Below are 20,457 nucleotides of genomic sequence, written 5' to 3'. Positions count from 1 at the left end.
GGACTAGAAATGTGAGGCAACAAGCCAGAACGTATCTTTTTACCTGAGATTATTGAGAGCCACATCCTTTACATTTGGACTTATAAATAACCTTTATATATTTTTTTCTTCCAGAAGCCCAACCTTAGTAAAAAATATACCTACCAGTTTAGGCTATGGAGCAGCTCTGAATGCCAGCTTACAGGTAATATCATTAAATGTGCTTCCCATTATCCTCGGGTCTGAATGTTTCGGCTTTTTTTTTGTTTTTTTTTTGTTTTGGCCTGGCTTTGTACTTAGGTGAGATCGTGATTATTCTTAATAGTTGGTTTATCATCCAAGTAAGTTGTAGTACCTAGTACTGTAGAAAGCACTGGTTCTAATTCAAGCTACTTTTGATGTGAAGAAGCAAGAAGGACACCCTGTGGCAAAATCTGGAACACTCGGTTTTCCTGCGAAGGCTAGATTGATAGAAGCTTTTGCAAATGCATGTGGCTGTGCATTAATATTTACCCAGGCTGTCATAAATGATTTCACATCATAGTGTTGGGGAACATGGTGCTTGTGGCAAAAACTTTAAAGTTTAATTATAATATATAATTTTTATGCAGAGGAGGCAAATGTCAGGTCTTCTTTATTTTGAGTTAAGTTCTGGTCATTTTTAAACAGCAGAGCAACTGCTTGTATTATCTTGGGGTATTTTGCTATACGTGAGGATACACTATTTCATTATGTGGGATGCTGAAACCTGAGTGAGAAAGTTTGCTGGGAGAACTATTGTTTCAGTTGAACATCACACTTAATTTCCTTGGTATTGCTGCCACAAGTTGCCAGTTAGGGACGTTTGTCTTTCCCATACATTTTATTGAAATGCTTCTAAAATACCTGTATCAGAATTGAAACCCGTTAGAAGAAGATAGATGTTTTAAAAAGCATTTGGAAGGGCATTTCCAAAGTTGTCTCACACCCTCTTCATTTCGCTAGGCTGCCTTGGCAGAGAGCAGTTTACCTTTGCTAAGTAACCCTGGACTGATCAATAACACCTCCAGCGGCCTGCTGCAGGCTGTCCATGAAGACCTCAATGGTTCCCTGGATCACATCGACAGCAATGGGAACAGCAGCCCGGGCTGCTCACCTCAGCCGCACATGTAAGTGGGGCTAACAGACTCCAAAAGGGGAAGAACCGATATTCCTATGCTTCTCGTATTTACTAGTCTTCTGAAGTTTTGAATGGTGGATAAGTAAAAAATACAAGTTTAAATGGAGTTAAACTGTACCGTGTTTGTGACATGAAAAAGTGTATCAGAACTGCTTTTAATAACCTTTTAGATTCTCTCCAGTGTCCTATAATGATTGTACTAGCAGTCCTCTACAAATTCTTAGTACTACTAACATTCTCTTGAGAGTATAGCGGGGTCTAAGATGAGTCTCCATCTTACGGATCATTATCACAGTTTGGTTTGTATGGTCCAATAAGAATATTCATGATGGAACAAGTTGTCATAATTTTTACTACTGTTACAGGTCTCTAAACCATTTATGAACTGTAGTCAAGATATTTCCCGTTTTTATAAACCGTAAAATGCAAAGTTTAACTGTTAGACACAGTTTACATAGAAGCTGGTAAAGTGTAACTTTTTGCCTGTCTTATAAATCAGTGTAATTACATATTCAACTTTAATTACTGGTGCGTCTGTATTGGCAAGGTTTATATGTTATATTTTATGCAAGACTACGATTCCTATTAATATTTAGCAGCTAACTATATCATTAATTACTCTAAAATCTTTCCCCTACCATCTTTTTAATGGAGCTGAGAGAGTAGATGTATTAAAAATTGATGTATTGTAGATTTCACAAATGTGTGTGACACTTGAAAAAATGCCTGGCCTTATTCAATAGGCCAAGCATATCAGTTTCTTGTTTACTAAAAAGTATGGACCCTGCTAGAACTTAGAGTTCAGGAGGAAAAGTTAGAATCTGAATCCTGAACAATCCATTCAGTTGTTAGAATGAGTTTTAACTTAATGTCCATACTTCTGAGAGTTAAACATCACATACTTCTAATTTCAGGTTATTGAGGTAAGAACAGTACTTCCTCTCATTCTTATATTTTCCTCCCCTACTTTTGTACTAACTATCTAGTCAGAGGCCTGAAAGCGAAATATGGTCTTTCTAGCAGCCTATTTCCATTTGACCTTTCACCGGATATTACTTTTGTTGATTTTTGAGACATCTCATTCTATTTGACATATTAATGCCTTTAAGACCATGTGCCTAATTGCTTTATAGCACTTTTACTCTATCACCTTTGTGAAAAACACACGGTGAACATTAATATATTTTATCAGGTTCCAAACCATTACTTTTTCAAAATGGAAAAATTTGTCCTTTGGAAGTGTCTTTAGATGTGTTAAATAATACAAAAGAAGTGATAAAACTGGAAGTAGGGAGAACATATGGATATATGCTCCTAAGAGTAGCGGCGCTCTCACACAAGGCAAGTGAGCAATCCAACAGAAGTTTCTATATCCCTGCTTTATCCTCTCAGCCGTGCAGTGGGTAGCTTGAGGCCTTTTACTTTCAGCCATTCTCCTGAGTATGCCGATGTTTGCTCCCTGTATTAAATGCTAAAACAATAAAACTTTAAAGAGCAAACAAGAGTTAGACGCTGTTTTCCCCCTTTAAAAAAGACCAATTTCAGAGAAATGAAAGGTATTCCTAATAAAAGTGTTTCAGCTATTAATGCAACTCCTTGCGCTCCTATATGGTATACAGGGGTTGTTATGAACGATATATAGAGGGTATGTAGGGAGGTGGTTTTTAAAACATAAGTGTCCAGTGATAAGGATATTAAAATAAAAAATGAATGATTCAATACGATAGTTTATTAAACATTGTGTTTTAGAACCCGAAATAATAATTGGGCTAAATTACAGCATTATTAGGTTACTAGTATTTTTCGTTTGGCAATTGCTATTTTCGATTTTTTCATTTTGTTATTTAGTTACACTTTAATTATAAAATACCTCAGAAAAAATAGTGGGTGTAAAACAATATATAAAAATTGTATATTTAACTCCTGATGTGGTGCCACTATGGGCTTAGAAAACTAAGATGTTCTTAGTCAATATATCGTACATTTTATGCTCATATGAATTAGTGCATGTGAAAAATATTTATGTGTTTTTTCCATAGAGAGATAAAAGGAAAGCTTCCCTCGGCTTATTGGAAATAGATTTCAGAAAAGACAAAAATTGGGGGAAGACCAAATCTTGTTTTTTCCTAAATTATGTAAATTATAATCATGTTTAATTATCTTGCAGAATACTGAGTCAACATTCTCTCTTTGAATCTGTTTCTGCTGCGGTCATAAACGTTTTGTATGTTGGATGTCAAATATTATTGATGGAATGTCACTTCAGTATTCTATATCTGCATCTTTATAGAGTTTTAAGATGCTCGGACTTAAAAAGCATTTTATGTACATTATTAGACAAAGGAAAATATCATCTAATTCGCTCCATCAAAATTTGTCTGCATATGGGCTTCCCTGGTGGCGCAGTGGTTGAGAGTCCACCTGCCGACGCAGGGGACACGGGTTCGTGCCCTGGTCCGGGAAGATCCCACATGCCGCGGAGCGGCTGGGCCCGTGAGCCATGGCCGCTGAGCCTGTGCTCCGCAACGGGAGAGGCCACAACAGTGAGAGGCCCGCGTACCGCAAAAACAAAACAAACAAAAAAAATTTGTCTGCATATAATTGAATGCACTTCAAAGTACTTTTTGAAAATTAAGCAGAAGTGAAAGAATTTTTTTACATTTCAGTAGCATAGTCGTGTGTCCTGAAATGAAATCATGGTACTGGTCCTTGTTGTCATTGTTGTCATTGGTTGGGGGAGGGGAGGGAGTAAGTTAAGCTGATGCAACTGTTAGCAAGAGGCAGAGGGGCCTAGTGGTATTAGTATATGAGCTCTGGTGACAGACTGTGGTGGTTCCAGTCCCAGATTTAGCACTTAACAGCTGAGTACGATTTATTTGTTTCCTCAGTTTTCTCAGCTGAAAGTGAGGTAAGTCATGATAATATGTACCGCATAGGATTCTTGCAAATAAAACAAGTGCCTGGAATATAATAATTGCTCCCTGTGTCCCTCATAGTGCTGTATTCAGAGTTACTGATTTATATTACCTCTTGTAATACCTCATTACTGCTGTAAAGGAGACCATAAACAATATAAAAAAATTTTGCATTTTAATACATTTTTTGTAGGCTCTCCATAACTGTATGGTTACTTTCTTTGGTAGTCAGTCCCTTTGCTTTTCCTCCCACTTCCTCTTATAATTCATGAAGTAAGCAGATCCATAAGAAGTGAAAGAATGTGAGACAGGAATTTATGGTAGGCAGCACCTTACTCAGACTCAACGAGATAAGAGATTTTTGAGATAAGAAGACGTTACCTGAGGTTGGAGGCAACGAACAATCCAAATAGAATAATATCAACCCAGAACAGGAGCTCACGATATCTGCCCGGAGAACATTGCATATGAGGTTTGACAGGAATGTAGAATATATGAAAGGAGACCAGACTGTTGAATGCTTTAAATGTCAAGCTATGGTGTTTGTTTTGATCAGTATGGAACTTACTAATGTTATAAGCTTGGGTTTCACACGACCAGAGATGTGCTTTAGGAAGAGTAATCTGAACGTGTACTGAATGAAGCATGCCTGAATGAAACTCAGGTGAGGTAGGATATTCTGGAGTTGGGAGAGACTGGAAGCAGAAAATGAGTCCTTGCAGGATGTAGTATCTGACTTAAGTACAAGACAGCGAGTGGACAGCAAGGAATCCATACAAGTGCTGTGAAGAGAAATACAGAACAAGACAACTGATTGAATGCTGGGGGCAAAGAGGAAAATTAGGAAAAATCATAGCAACTGTAAAAGCCTGTGAAGAGAAATAGAGAGCACAAGAGGACGGGCTCAAGGGGGGAAATGGTGATGAATTCAGTATTATCCTACTTGCTGAATCCAAGAACATAAATGTCCTTAGATTCAGGAAAAAACAAAATTGAAACTGTTTCTTCATTTAGTCTTTTTATTCAGCTCCAGAATAGTAAAATAAAGTATTCCTGAGGTTGATAGAAAAGATGTTTTGAAGCTTTGGAAGAGTAGAATAACTATGGTTTAGTGCTTCTTATAAATTATTTTTAGAGAACAAGAAAGGCCAAATTATCATCCATATTCTTCATTTTGACGCTCCGTATGTAACACTTCCCCACACTGTGGCTTTCACTCTAAGAGTGCCCTGAATGAAGGCTTTTGCCAAATTAGTGCATTTATTTTGCCTTAACTCTTTGCCTTTCTTCCCTTTCCTTTTTCATTCTCCTCTCTTACCTAAATTCTACCTTTCCTTAAGGGCCTCATCCTATTTTTCCAGGCGGCTTTCCCAAGTAATTTTGCAATCAGGACCTACGTTCTGCTCCACATTTCTGAAGAGCTGGCTGCTTATATCATTATCTGGAACTAACGCAGTGCGTGTGTGTGCGTGTGCGTGTGCGTGTGCGTGTGTGTGCGTGTGCGTGTGTGTGTGTGTGGTCACGCACAGGTGTGCTTGCACATGTGTATGCTCAGTTTGCAGTTATCTCTGGCTTAATGGCAGGTCACTTAAGGCCAAAGACTGTGTTTTAGACATATTATAGCATATGAAACCCCTAACACATTATACCATACAAAGTAAGCACTCAATAACCATATGATAGTGATTATGAAGAATCAAATGGGAGGTAACAGTTAATGAGAAATGGTTTGACTTCACGGGGTAATTTCTCCAAAAGTACACTCCAGGATTCTCTTAGAACTCTGAAGAAGGGAGAAGAAGAGATTTTTAGGAAGAAGAGATAATGAGATAGAATGCTAGCTAAGAGATCTTTCTAAATATTGGGAGAGTGTGTTTGTGAACTTTTATTTTTAATTTTAATTATTTAGTTAATACGTATTTTATAATTGTCCAGAGTTATGTCAATAGCAAGTGACAGGCCTGCACCGCATTCGTGATTGTCCTCCCGGACCTTGTTAAATTTTATTTATTTTGTTGAAGGTGAAATGAAAAAAAAAATTATTGCGATTAATACAGTATTAATCAGATGTATGTTCAAGAGGATTTTAGCAGAAAGTAGGACAGGTTAAAGTTAGGTGGAATCATACAGATTTTACCTAATAATTTTTTGAAATTGTTTTGACTCTTTTCGATCAAGTAGATTTCTAAAATTTATTTTCTGCTGCTGTTGTAAGAGATCTAGACCCATCATGGTCTGAACAAAAGTAAAGAATACTTCCTGTAAGAGTCTAAGTATCATTACAATTTATAATACTCTTCCCTTCTGCGCCTCAGCGCCAATATTCCCTGATTACCTGACTTTTCAGAGTTTTATAGATTATAGATAAAATTACTTTAGATTCCTATTTTATACCAGTGTTTGCCTCTCATAAAAACTACCTGAAGAGTTAGGACTGATGCTATGTTCAGGTGGAAATAATTTGAACTTACTTTCTTCTCCCATGTGTTAGACTTAAATGAATGAAAAGAGAAGAAAACGTTTGGAGAAGACCTGGAAGGTGAACTCACACTGGTAGAATCAATCCATTTCCTGTCTCCTTCCAAACCTGAGGCAAAAGAGAAATTTAATGATGTACCCGCCATATTTAGTTCAAATCAGTTGTTTCTTTTTTATTAAGCAGTTGTTTCTCCTCACTCTCAGTAAGTTGGCTCAGGTTTGCCTTTTCTTTCTCTTATGAAAATGTTAAATGAGGTTCCCATTTTTATATTTTCAAATTTTGTTTCTAGAGATCAAAACGAATGTTCTTCCTGAGCTGGTTTTGTATGGAGGGCTCCACGCACAAAGCCTTCCATTGTCATGCCGTTCCCCTTTCTGATTATTAGAGTCTCCTACTGTTGAGTTTTCAGATCATTTCTTACGTGTCATTCCTGAATCCTCTTAGCCTCCGTGCCATTTCAAAGTTCTACTTGCTAATATTCTATATTAGTTGCAGGTGATTATTTTTTCTGCCTCTTATTAAAGCAAATGTTTGAAGTTTGCGAGTTAATGAACTTCTGTATAGAATCAGAATGTTAATATGGCTCATGTAAGACTAGAAAATATATTTGTTGTGTTCTTCGAAGCCAAAACTTTAGGGTAAGGAAATCAAGGTCTGCGGCATCGCACAAAAGGAGTAGTGTAGTGTTATTCCAGGACTACAATGGAGATCACATTAATCTTTTTTATTAACATGTTGAATGCGCATTCTACACGCCCCAGAACTTTCCATGCATTGCATGTCCCAGTCAGTCATCCTTACAACATCCTCTGCTTCTTGAGAACCTCAGTTCGTTATACCACTCCAATGATAAACTTCAGCCTCTCCTAGCAATAATACTTTGCAACCAAAGACAGCTAAAAGGGACTGCTAGATGCCCATTTTGTGCAACAGTATTGAAAATCTAATATAAATTGTGAAGTGTCATGAAACATAATGAAAATGTTCAAGTATATAATATTACCTTTCTTCCTTCTATTCTCTGTGGCTGCCTTAAAATTTAAATTGCTGTTTGTAGGCACATGTAGAATTTGCAGACCCTACACCTTCGGTTGGTGATATTTTATATAAAATCCCTACAGATCTTAGATCTTTCTGTGGACAAAGGCATTTGAAATTGGAGTGGCTCTGTATATCAGAGGAAAGCAGTTGAAAGTGGCTGACAACTTGAACAAGTGGAATGCTCGTTGTTTTCATGCCTGTTAAGCCTGCACTATTTTTTTGCTGATATTTTGGATCATTAAGTTGCATTAAGAAGAGCTCTAAACATAAAAGCATATTTTTGCTTTACATGTCTTCACAGATTTTTTAATTCACAATTTTTCATTTATCTTTAATTTTTTTTCCCTAACATTTCTGGGCCTCATAATTTTATTCTGATTTAATTCTATTTTTATTTAACCTCTAAACTTTTTTATTAACTTTGCTAGTTAGCTTTGAGATCTCTTTCCAAAGTGATGGTACAGAACTTATGACTATGCCAGCTCTTTATTATCTCATCTTTTTTTTTAAGTGCTACAAGTATGGCTCAGTAGCCACTGTTCTTTTTTACATTATTCCAGTCCCCGTATGTGGCACTTACAGCTCATTCTAGTTCCTCCTAATAAAAAAGATCCTCCCAGAGATACAGTGCCTTCAGCTAAAAAGTGCTGTATCCCCACCGTGCCAATAGTGGAAATTTGTGGGTTCCTGTAGGGTTTTAAAGGATTTTTATAGAACTATACAGATGGTATTTAAGTTTTCTGTTATGAATGCCCGCAATTTAGGCAAAGGGTGTCAGAAAACTTTTAGGTGACAGTATTGTAGCCTACTGCTTCTGTTTTATATCTAAAGAAGATACTTTGTTAGGAGGTACATCTTCCTTTGCACTATTTGAGCCTTAGAGGGTCAAAAAGTAATTGACTGAATTGTTTAAAAATGAATATTGTTATTCAGCATTTTTTCCTTCTAGTACCAGGAGAAAATACCATAGTACCATGTATACCCATATGGTATTTTAACTTCAGCTCTTGACATAGGGCTTAGGGAAGTGGATGTCTATTAGGTGATATGGGTATTTTATGACTAAAGATATTTATTATGTAAAGTTGACGGTCACTTCAGAATATTACTTAATGTGAAGATACTTTACATAAGAAATTATATTTTAATATGTGTTAAAATTATATTCATTTTGACTCCTTTGGGAGAATTTTAAATTGACCTTTCAAATAAGTACAGCAATGTATTTTAAAACTTTGACACTAATAAACAGAGTTTCAAACTTGATCTCAGGGTTCCTACATTCCATAAGTAGTTTCTATCATTAGGATAGAACTAAACAATTTATATAAGCAACAGATGACAAATAATTTCACATAACTAGTGGAAACTGACATTCTTCCGTTTGCTCAACATTATCTTAATCTTTGAGCACGAAAATGGTATAACATCAGCAAGACATTTAAAAGGCAGAAGCAGGAGTAATCATTGGTCACATAATGTTATCTAACTCTTGATAAATTTACCATTTGCAACACTAAATCTCAGGTCCCTTTTGTTAATTAGCAGGTCAGAGAAAGACATAATCTTCTAGATTTAGAATAAAAGCTATTGTTTTTACTCCCTATTCCATTCTCGTGCTAAGAACTAACAGCATAGCTAAGCACAGTTCAGGAGGAAACTGAACATTGAGTCAGTCTTACGGTTTAATTTGAGCAAAGGAATAACTCCAGCAGAGCAGCCAGTCTCCCAGATTAGATAGACCTAATGACACGAGCCATATGTAATTCTGGTGAAGAGCCATCTCTGTCAAGATATCCAAGAAACAGCTTCACCAGGAGCAGGCAGTGAATGGGCAGCATCCCATCAGGGCAGCTTGGCAAAGGAAACAGACAACAGTCCAGAAAAGATGGGTGAGCCATGTCAGCGAGGGCTGCCCAGAGCCATACTATAGCCCAACTATAGGACTTTGAGGTCCTGATCTTCAAGGAATCAGAACCCTAATTATCAATGAGAAATTAGAGAGAAACAGGAACATATACTTTGTGTGCCATATGCCCATCCTGACATTTCTGACTGAAACTTGGTCCAAGGAACAAGGCAAAAACGATTTTTGGATGAATGGTTCAAAGGAGTTTTGGAGCAGCAGCAAAGCTGACTTAATGGCCAAATGTCAAGATGTAATTTAGATTTTCTTTTATTTCTCTGACCAATAGATTAGAAATATAAAAGTCCTTAGATCTATACCTGAATGTTTATTGAAAGCTACCATTTATGAGACACAAAATGGAATGGTACCAATTGTCTCTCAATGGGCAACTGTTTTGATCCTGAGATTGAGCACAGTATTTTTGTACTCCTCAATGATCAAAGTAATTACATTTATATTTTCATTTCATCACAGCTGTTCTGATCACATCTATTACTTTTATAAATCAAATGGTAAATCTTAAAGAATTTAATTGTGCTTTTTATAATCGGCACTACAGCAAAACTATGTGAAATCATTTGGGAGTAAGCCTCCAAATCATGTAAAATCCAGTTTCTTTAAACAATGTTGTATAAATTTGAATAAATTATAATATAATGTTGAAGGTAAGGACAAGAAATCTTAGAGAAATTTCATATACATTTATATATATATATGCATGCGATTTATAAAATTCGGTTTCATTAACCTTAATCCACCTTTTTGTTATATTTCTTAGAACTTCTGTTGACTTTAAATAGAACTTTGGAACTCTACCTTGGGGTCAGATCTTTTGGGATGTAGAATAGAATTATAAAATGCATTCTTAAGAACGGCAGTGTGTAGCTTAGAAGAGAAAATGTTATTACAATTCTCAGAATATAATATTCCTTTGCAATCACACACTTAAATGGCTGCATTTTCTAGAAAGTAGAGTATGGGAGTTACAAGATTTATTAAATATATTAGTATTAAAGTCGTATTCTGACTTCAAGATGAAAAATTAACATTTATTTGGCTGTTTGTCCTTAGCCACAGTGAAGAGGTATGAGAAACTTTGTAGGGCATTTTCTAATTACATTCTGAATAAAGTAAACTAAACAAGGTATAATATGGCATGAGGAATCATCACTCCAATTTTTCTATCCTCTTTTAATGGTTGTACATTTCTGAGAGGAGGAATATTTTCCTTTTCATCCAGAAATAAGCAGGAATTTTATCTACTGAACTGGAATAATGGTTCTGGGTACTGTCCTAATGGCAACTATGTTCAAACTCATCCAAATCAAAAGGAAGGTCAGTTCGTTCAACATAAGAATGTCTGTGGTAAATGTTAATTTACAAGAGAGAAAACAGTCTTGAAAAACGATAAAATTGGAAAAATATTGAATCATAGTAGTAAAGATCTGTTTTATAATTCCTTAATTGATAAAATAAGAGCTAATTTATCATTTCTAGTTGTTTTTAATTATATGACCTTATTCACTTCTGTACACGAGAATTAAATATTTCTCTAATGTGTGCTTAAATTTGGAATATAAAAATCTAGATTATAGTGAAAGAAATCAGAGTTATCATTTCAAAAGAATAAAATCATAAATAGGATTACTTAAATAATTTCTTAATGACTGTATAAATAACTTCAGTTGTTTAATTACTCACATCAGCCTAAGATCATTTCTCAGTTTAGAAAGTACTTGCAAAATGTTTTCTTTTAAAAGTAAACTTTTCCATTTAAAACTTTAGTTTCATTTTTTAGGTTATTTCTGTGATATGTTAAACTAAAATACTTCCTAAATAAAATATTACTCTAAAAGTTACAAATGTTTAATTTAAGAAATGTGAATTGTTTCTCATTTCAACCTGACTTTGTACAAATGGAGATACCTAAACTTGCAGTTTTTATAAATCTACCATTAAATTCCAAATATAATTATATCATTTCCTTGTACATATACTAGAAGGAAATGAGTAAAATTGAATTTCCACAATCTCCATTTTTCATATGCTTTCTGAATGAGCATCAATTATTTTACCAGTTTCCCTGTGAAACTTCTTTGGAAAAAAAATGACTTTTTGAAAATGTTTTATTTGGGCTTCCCTGGTGGCGCAGTGCTTGAGAGTCCACCTGCCGATGCAGGGGACACGGGTTCATGCCCCGGTCCGGGAAGATCCCACATGCCGCGGAGTGGCTGGGCCCGTGAGCCGTGGCCTCTGGGCCTGCGCGTCCGGAGCCTGTGCTCCGCAACGGGAAAGGCCACAACAGTGAGAGGCCCGCGTACCGCAAAAAAAAAAAAGAAAAAATGTTTTATTTGATGTGGTTATAGCTTCCAGGATAGCTACTCAAAAATAACAAACAAAACCAAAAACTGAGCCTCATGAAACTAAATCTTCCATTTTAATAAAGGAGTCTGTGTTTGTATTTTGGAATCCATTTTACATCTCCGAAACAATGATACTTATGTGGTAAGCATGAAGGTTTTGCCATTGGCAAATTTGAACTAATTGAATAAAAATGTATTCAAACACATATGAAATTACAAAGTGGTAATCATACACTTTGATTTTTAAATGCTTATAATAGTTATCATTATTCATTCAACGGCTTTGTGCCAAGTACTAAATAGACATTGTAGACGGTTAAAAGGAAGTCTCATCTTCTCTAAGTATTTCCTTTTAATTACAAAATTTTTGATGCTATTTTGTGAGTCAAAACCTATGCAAATCAATGGACAGCCTTAGCCTGTAGCGATACTCAGTCTATTCTGATATTTTTAAATGTCATTAATCAACAGTTAAGATATAACAATATATGAGATAAAGAAGAATTTGTATGATTGTAAACATTTTCTTTTAGAGTTAATCAATGTATCCCATGTAGGTTAAAGGTATACAAACTAAATTAAGTAGAAGTATCAAGAAACTTGAACGTCAAGAACTTTAATAAATCAGTATCGAGTAGGAAATAGATGTGTGGTTTAAGGTCTACACATATTTCAGTATGTTCAATATGTTTCTCAGTGTACTGTATATATAAATTCATTTTACTGGATAAAGATTGCTATATTGGGCCAAATAAAATTATTTTTCACAGTAAAACTGAAGCATGAAGACCTTAATGCTATTTCTGAGGATAGGTTTTTGACTGTTATCTGGGGAGTAACGTTTTTTATATTAATGATCCACAGTTACTGATAGAAACATGTTATATCCTTCGGGTATGCTAGGGCAATTATTCTTATAGGATTTTTAAGATGTATCATGTATCATATCTCATGTATCATGTTTATTACTCTTTTTCAATAAGTATATGTTATTTAATGTATTTAACTTTCTCTCAAACAACTAGGGTTATCTGAAGAAAGATATAAGGGGGCCTCCTAAAATGAGTAAACCACATAAAAACAATTTTACCTAGTCTTACCTTTAGTCTTGACTTGTAAATGTTTGATTAAATTAACTTTACATTGCCTGAAATCGCCCATATTGTAGAGATGAGCCATTAATTGTAAGTTTTTCTTCACAGCATTTGTTGACATCTATCATAACATTTAAGACTTAAAATTTTTATCATTAGTATTAAAAAATATTGTATTTATGAAGGGCCCAATCAAATTTACATTGTGCCACTGAATTACTCATAAATGATGACACTGTATAACTCTAAGATATTGCTCCCAAATTCCTGTCCAGTCTCATCCTACAAGTATTCCTCTCTAGGCAGATTGCCCACGCCAAGGCAAAAGAATGATCTATTCTCTTGATGATATCTAAATAAAGAAACACCATTGTGATTCTATAGTCTAACATCTATTGACTTAAACATGTTTTGAACATCTCAGTTTCAGAGAACTTTATTCATAGTACTTCCTTATTTTAAAGGAAAAATAGGAACAGTTTATAGGATCTTTTACTTAGTCTTAATTAAGGAGAAAATGAAGACAATTTACATTTCTCTAGAGAACATACAGTGTGATCACAATCAAAAAAGGTAAAGTTTTCCATTATGATTTGACTCTGCTGTAGGATGTTGGCAACAATAACATGGCTTCTGCCTTTCATTGATGCCTTGGGTATTTATAAATTTCACAACTAAAGGGGCAACACATTTCTTTAGGCAACAGATCAGTCTAGTAATGTAGCTAGTCCTCTCTTTGTGTTTTTGGTATATGCCATTATGAGGGTGGGCTGTAACACTGAGCAATTAAACTAGAGCATAAAATCCAACTGCTACTTTGCATTTCCTTCTGGTAGAAGCTTGGCAGGTTGAATGGAGCAGAGATGTTTCATTCATTTAAGTTGAATAAACGTTTCTTGAGCACCTATTATGTGCGACATAGTCTGTTGGAAACTGGCAGGTGATCTGTTATCTACAAAGAGGTAGAACTCTAATCGAGGGATGGATATGTACAAAGGTAAGGAGGGAGTCCAAGTAAAGGAAGGAAGAGAGTTATAACCAAATTGCAAATTAAGTGTACATATGCACATGAAGAATCATGAAAGTCTTCATGGAGGAGATAGCTTTGAGTTATGCTTAACATGAAATCAATTTTTAGGTTGAACTTTATGGAATTATTGATATTTGACTGGGTTCTTTTTTGCTTACAGAAATAGCAATCTTAAACTTTTCAACCTACATTAAGCAGAGATGAGGAAAGAGAAGATAGATACAAAGGATTTGAGTGTATGAGCAAAGGTGACTAAGATATAAAGCATGAGTCTCATTCAGAGAATAGATCATTCTTTCGCCTTGGCATGGACAATCTGCCTAGAGAGGAGACTGGATAGGAATTTGGGAACCATAGCTTAGAGTTCATTAATCTCCAAGCTGATGATAGGGTAGGGGCATTGAAAATTCACCAATTATTTGGAGATCCTTAGCAAGACCCTCAAGGGTATATGTTACCTACTTTTAAAAAGACTTACCCTTTTCTTCTTTGCTACTCGTCCCTGGGTATACTGTATTTTTTCACTTGAAAAAGTGTCCACACTTTTTTTATGCCATTTTCCCTCAATATTCAGTTTAAAATATATTTTTCTTTAAGATGACTTAAGAACTCAGACTGAAAATTAAAAACAAAATTTCCAGAGATCAAGTATCAGCAGCCTTTATGAATGTGGCCATTGCTCCTGCTAGCAACTTAATCACAATGAGGACTGTAGAGAAATTTGTTTCAAAAGCTTCCCATCTTCTACTTTCCGATATCCAAGCATTCCAGGATCTGCTTCCCCTCTTCCTCGAGCGATTAAAATGACAAATATAAAGATTCATCAAAATTGAATGAGTTATGAAGAGTCATCATCTATTTTAACTTTTAGAATTTTTGACAGAGATTTAGGCTCTTCTATCTTCTTGGTAGAGTGTAGAAGGGAACTATTTCACATACATATAAATTTAAAAGCAAGTATATACAAAACTTTTTAGTCCACAACCAATACCCTTAATTCTTCACTTCTCTCCACGTTTCTAATCCTGCTACCTTGTTCCTGGCCATCATGACCTTATTACACTGTTTTAGTAAACTAGCTGGTTACCTTACCTCCAGTGGCCTACGTTCCATCTATGCTTTGCAAATTAATCCTCCTAAAACTCTTCTGTCTTTTCACTGCCATGCTCAAAAACCATCAATAGCCCTTCAGCTGGCAGAGAATAAATTTTAAACTCCATAAATGCAACTCAAGGGCACTTCACCATCTGACCTTGTTCTGCTTTCTAACATATTTCTTTATCACCAACCCTCCTTTCCCCATGGCCTCTACACACTCTCAGCATTCCTACAACACATATAAAATTCTCTATTTTTCCCATTTCCACTCAGAATGCCCTTTTCCTCAACTCTGCGTAATGAACGTTTTCATATATTTCAAAGCCTACGTGAAGTGACAACTTCCTCCGTCCTAGATCATTGACTGAATGCATTGCCAGAATTTCTCTCCCATCTTTCATAACACTTTGTCTGTTATGGTATAGATCACATTCTGCTTGGCATCGAAGTTACCTGTGTGTATGTCTTACTTCCTCTATACACTTGTGTGTATGTCTTACTTCCTCTATACTATTTTTAGTCTATTAGACTAAAAGCTGTATGAGAACAGGAACCATTTTCTGTATCAGCCCCTAGACCAGTAGTTTGCAAATAATGTTTATTGAATTGATTTTTTCACTTCTAGCAAGAAGTAATGTTTATCCTTGTAGAAGTATTTCCATTTCAGCTACTGACTTTCAACCTTTCTGTCAGGAAGTATTAACAGACTTTATGTCTCTCCACCACTGAATACTTTCCCTCTAACTATCTAAAGAAGTTCCAAATAGCTTTCTAATTCTCCTAAGTGCAAATTACATCAAATTAGGAGGTTGGCTATTCCTTCTTCAAGCAAGAAATTTAAATCACTGCTTTTCTGTAGTAAGTAATAGGTAGTGGACTTGGAGTAGTTGAATTGGAAATCTTGTGTTTCACTGACAGAACAATTTTTAAACTGTTCACAATTAATTCCTGGATTCTCGTTTAAATGAATACTCATTATCTACCAAATGGATAATTTGCTTTAAAATCAAAGATGAAGTTACTTCCAAATCCACTTAAAGGAATAGGACATATTTCATCAGGTTTAGAAGAACTACTAAAGTGACTGTCAAGGTAAATATGTCTACCTGCTGTCTCTGCCCTTCTATGCCAGAAGTCTGTACTCTTCTGTGATAACCTAGATGCTTGGTATGTATTAGGTGCCCAGTAAACAAATGAAGTGCTGGATAGATTATCCAATCCAGACTTCATAGACTCCTGCCTTAAGATAACGTTACAAATAAGTCTATTTATTATCCTTTATTCAAGATCTCACAGATGAGACAATAAGAAATCAATTATTCCACTAGTTTTTTTTTCTTTTTGTTCATAAGTTAAGAAAAAAAAAAACAATTAAGTCCTCAGTTTCAATAGTTTCATTCTATTTGCTCAAAGTAGCTTCTACTTTACTTATTATTAAGGGCTCTATTAAGGACTGCAGCTCAATCTGTAAGACACCTCAAATCGAAACTGAAAGGAGCCGTGCATAAATTTCAAATCAGGGAGGAAAAATGGCATGATGAATATCCAAACCATCCACAATATATCTTCTTCAAACCCAGAAAGTTTTATCACCAGGATAGATAGTCAAGAATTTCTCTCGTCTGTCCATCTGAACTTGTTCTTCCTTTACTGTCTTTAATGAATTCCAGTAGGAGTATAAATGCTTTGGGATTCTGCTTAGAGGCAAATAATCTCTCCCAGCTGTTAACCCCTCCAGTATCACTTAATTGCTATTCCTCTTAGGACACTTATGGCTGGCAACTGTGTACATATTTGAGTACATATTTCTCCCATACCAGACTGCAACTTCTTTGATAGATGTTTAAATGCCTCCACAGTGCCTTATATCTAGAGGGTACGCAATAAACGCGTTAAATTAATCATTGGCAATAGGAGATAATGTTATTGGCTTTTCCTGTCAAAGTGAGATTGATGCTCTTTATGCCATTATGGACACAGGCGACTTGACTCAACCCACGGCATAAAAGAACTTTTGGCAGAAAATTTATTGTCTATCAGGCTTATATATATTGCTATGTCTCTTAAAATTTCCATATTTCAGTCAACTTTGAGTTCATCTATTTAAGGTTTCTCCAGCTGAATATATATTATCAGACTTCATAAACTTCAGTGTACATAGCACATGTGATGCAGGCCTGGACCATTCAATGCATGTATGTTAATGACTTCACTGACAAGTTATGATGAGGGAGGCCTGGGATGGGATGGCTGAGGAGTGTAAGTGCGGGGGCTCTGCCTACCAAACATTTCAACAATGGTCTTTCTACTTTGAAGTTTACTTTCCTCTGTTGATCTAAAAATGGTCAGAGACAGGACCTGAGATTTTGGCTTACTGCCGTAGTGTTCAGGAATGTGTTAGTAAATAATTCTTTGGAATAATTATAGTAATATGTTGTGTTATTTTGTCCCTTTTATACCTTAAATGTACCTTTAAGGAAATGTAGCTAGTCAATACTTTAATAGCCCTAATGCCTGGCATTTGGTATGTGGGGCACTTATATCTTTGTTTTATGACTTTTCTGGTATAGTAATAAGTCTTAATTTGTAGAAGGGCTAAAATGTTTTAAGAGCTAATTAAGTTCGTACGTTGTTTAAAAAGCAATCCGTGTACTTATACTATAACTTCTTCCAAAAAAGGAGTTAAGGTTGTAATTATATCATGAGTGTATCTAACACTGATCACTTATGAGCCAGTCACTGTTCCAAGTGTTCTGCATACACAAAAAATCATTTACTCCTCATAACTACTATGTAAAGTAGGTACTTTATTATCTCTGCCTTATGAATAAAGAAACAGAGGCACAGAGACATTAAGTAACTTCCCCAAGGTCACACAGCTAGGAAGTAAAGGAGCCAGTGTTTAAACCCAAGCGTTTTATCCTCAAAGCTCACTGAATTCTTAAACACTATAGTATTAACCACTTATCCACTGCTGCATGACTAAAGATTATAAATGAGGTGCCTAAATTATTCAAGATTACTTTATGCTACACTAATAAGTTAATCAAAATACTAAATACATAAAAATTATTGTATTAAATTATACCCTGTTAATTAAGAACCTTTATATGATTCAACTGGAGAAGAGGATATGTAAGGAGGAATTGGTGAGCACTGCATAGACAGGGAGTTACTTTAAAGGGTTTCCTTTATTTTATTTGAATTGTCAGAGGAATTTCTTTGGTGAAGGGGAGCATTTTTCCTGGGAGAAAATCTAATTATCCTATAATAGAGTAACACATGGTATCCTGAAGAATTTGGAAAAATGAACACTACAGAGATAGCCCCTTTTTTCCCGGAGATAAATTAAATGACCCTCATATCCTATAATGGGAGGAAGAAGGGAAAGATACTGCTGATGGCTGCAGAAGAGACTAATTTCCGATTCATTCTACAACCCACCAAAGGCATGTGGTTTCCTTGGGTTTCATTTCCTTTGAATTGGCATACAGGACATGTGAAAACATGGAACTCTCTGAGATCCAAAAGTGAGAAACCTAATATAAGTGGAGATAATCATGATAGAATTGTATTTTTTTGAAAAGGATTCCACCAATGAATAGGCATAGGTACTATAACTTTCAAGCAATTTTATTCCCTGGGATGCTTAAACTTCTCTTGCTACATTTTATTTCTTTTTTAGACATTGTATTGGTGGCAATCGGATATTTTTAAGAACTGAGCATTCATAATTATTGGCTGTGGTTTTAGTTTATTTTAGTAAATGAGCAGCCTAACACTGTAGCCTTAAGGGAAAATTTCATTTACATCTTTCTCAGGTCTGATACCTTGTTCACAAACTAATTCTGAGTGAAAGGATTCTAAGAACACTTAATTCCAGAGAGAAATTTTCTCTTTTATAGTTGATACAAATGAAACTCTTAATGCCTTGATGGCACATCGTTTATTCAGTTAACACATATTTACGAGGTGCTTGCTATGGATACAGCTCTCTTGATCTGTGAAGTTCATAGTCTAGTAGGCAAGACACAGTACAGCCACCACCAGAAAGAGTTCAGTACAGTACATGTGATAAAGGCAACGTGAGATAGCAAGAATAACGGGGTTCCAAGAAACAGTCCAGAGGCCAGTTGTATACTAGTCCTGGCTCTGCCTGTATTTATCATAACTCTTGGAAAGTTACTAATTTTTTCATCTGTAAAACAGGAGCATTGGATAAAATTATGTTTGATACAGTGTTAGGATTCCAAGATTCTATAGTTTTGGGTAAAAGAATGATCCAAAAAAAAAAAAAAATGCTTTGGAGGGTTGAAGTAGGAGGTCAGTGAAAGCCAGACAGGTCAAACAAACTCTTTAGAAGTAGGTAAGATATAACTTGGTCCTTATATGGTAGACAGGATGTGCACAGGTAGAACACAGTGAGGAAGGGAATGCCAGGTTCTGTGCACACACAGTGAGTTGAAGAGGAAAGCGCAGACCAAGTCAGCGTGAAAAAATGACTTGGAGTAGGAATTGAACATGGTATTTTAAGGGTGATGTTTTGAGTCGGGAGTAGAAGTTATTATTCAGAACTACTGTTTGTTGTGCACAGGGAGGTTGCAGCCTAACTGTGGAGAATGGCTGAAGGGTTTTGGCTCAATCGTGTCTCATTCCCCTGTGTCTCAGTTCAGATAGATTTTTGTACAAGGCAACGACATAATGAAATAAATTCCTCGTGTATTAAAATTCTCTGAGAAGGTAATGGAACATGCCTTTATAGTGATCCTTTAAAAAAGAATTCTATGTGTTTGTATTTTAGAAAGACATCCCATTTGTTATTCCTCTTTATCTGGAACTTGAGACTTTTCCACAGGTTCTTTATTCAAATAAAAATCCAACCCAGAAAAGTAAAACACAAATGAATCAGATACTCAGACACTCAGCTCCAGCTGAGGGGACAGTGGAAGTGGAACAGGGGATTAGGAAAGAGAGTCAGACTAGGGAGACCTCCTAGGTCTTCTCAGAGCCTTGAGAACATTAAGACAAACCAACTACAAAAGAAGTCAGATCTTTAGCTAAAATTATTAGATGCTCAGAATAATGTTAATTGACTTGAGGTTAATCCCATAGATATCTGCGTATGTCTTGCCAGCTATTCAATATCTGTTTAGAAATATTCATCTATTTAAGCTTGAAAGTTTTGAATATTCATAGGTCATTTATGAGACCTAGTTAAAAAAAGATGCTATTATATTAACCTTAGGAGTTTATTCTAATCATTTCCAGTACTTAAGAGTTTGACATTCAGTAAAATGTTCTGAATCCCAGCTTGAACCTGGAAAATCTAAAATTATAAATTCAACTTATAATGATTATTAAATCAAAACATCATTTTTTAATAAAAGTCA

At 35.4% G+C, this 20,457-nt stretch overlaps 1 protein-coding gene across 12 annotated transcripts in view; it reads left to right on the top strand.

Moving 5' to 3' along the window:
• Nucleotides 1–20,457, top strand: part of FOXP2 (forkhead box P2) — a 247,740-nt gene that overhangs the window by 221,723 nt on the left and 5,560 nt on the right. For all 12 annotated transcript variants that reach the window (XM_024757744.1, XM_024757750.1, XM_024757751.1 and 9 more), the window contains 2 exons: nt 115–184; nt 964–1,127. In XM_024757744.1, the coding sequence (XP_024613512.1) occupies nt 115–184; nt 964–1,127 (234 nt within the window). The remainder of the gene's footprint in view (nt 1–114; nt 185–963; nt 1,128–20,457) is intronic.

This window comes from Neophocaena asiaeorientalis, unplaced genomic scaffold (assembly GCF_003031525.2).
Source record: "Neophocaena asiaeorientalis asiaeorientalis breed wild unplaced genomic scaffold, Neophocaena_asiaeorientalis_V1.1 scaffold116, whole genome shotgun sequence".
Classification (NCBI taxonomy): Eukaryota; Metazoa; Chordata; class Mammalia; order Artiodactyla; family Phocoenidae; genus Neophocaena; species Neophocaena asiaeorientalis.
This window is presented reverse-complemented; position numbering and strand designations above follow the sequence as displayed.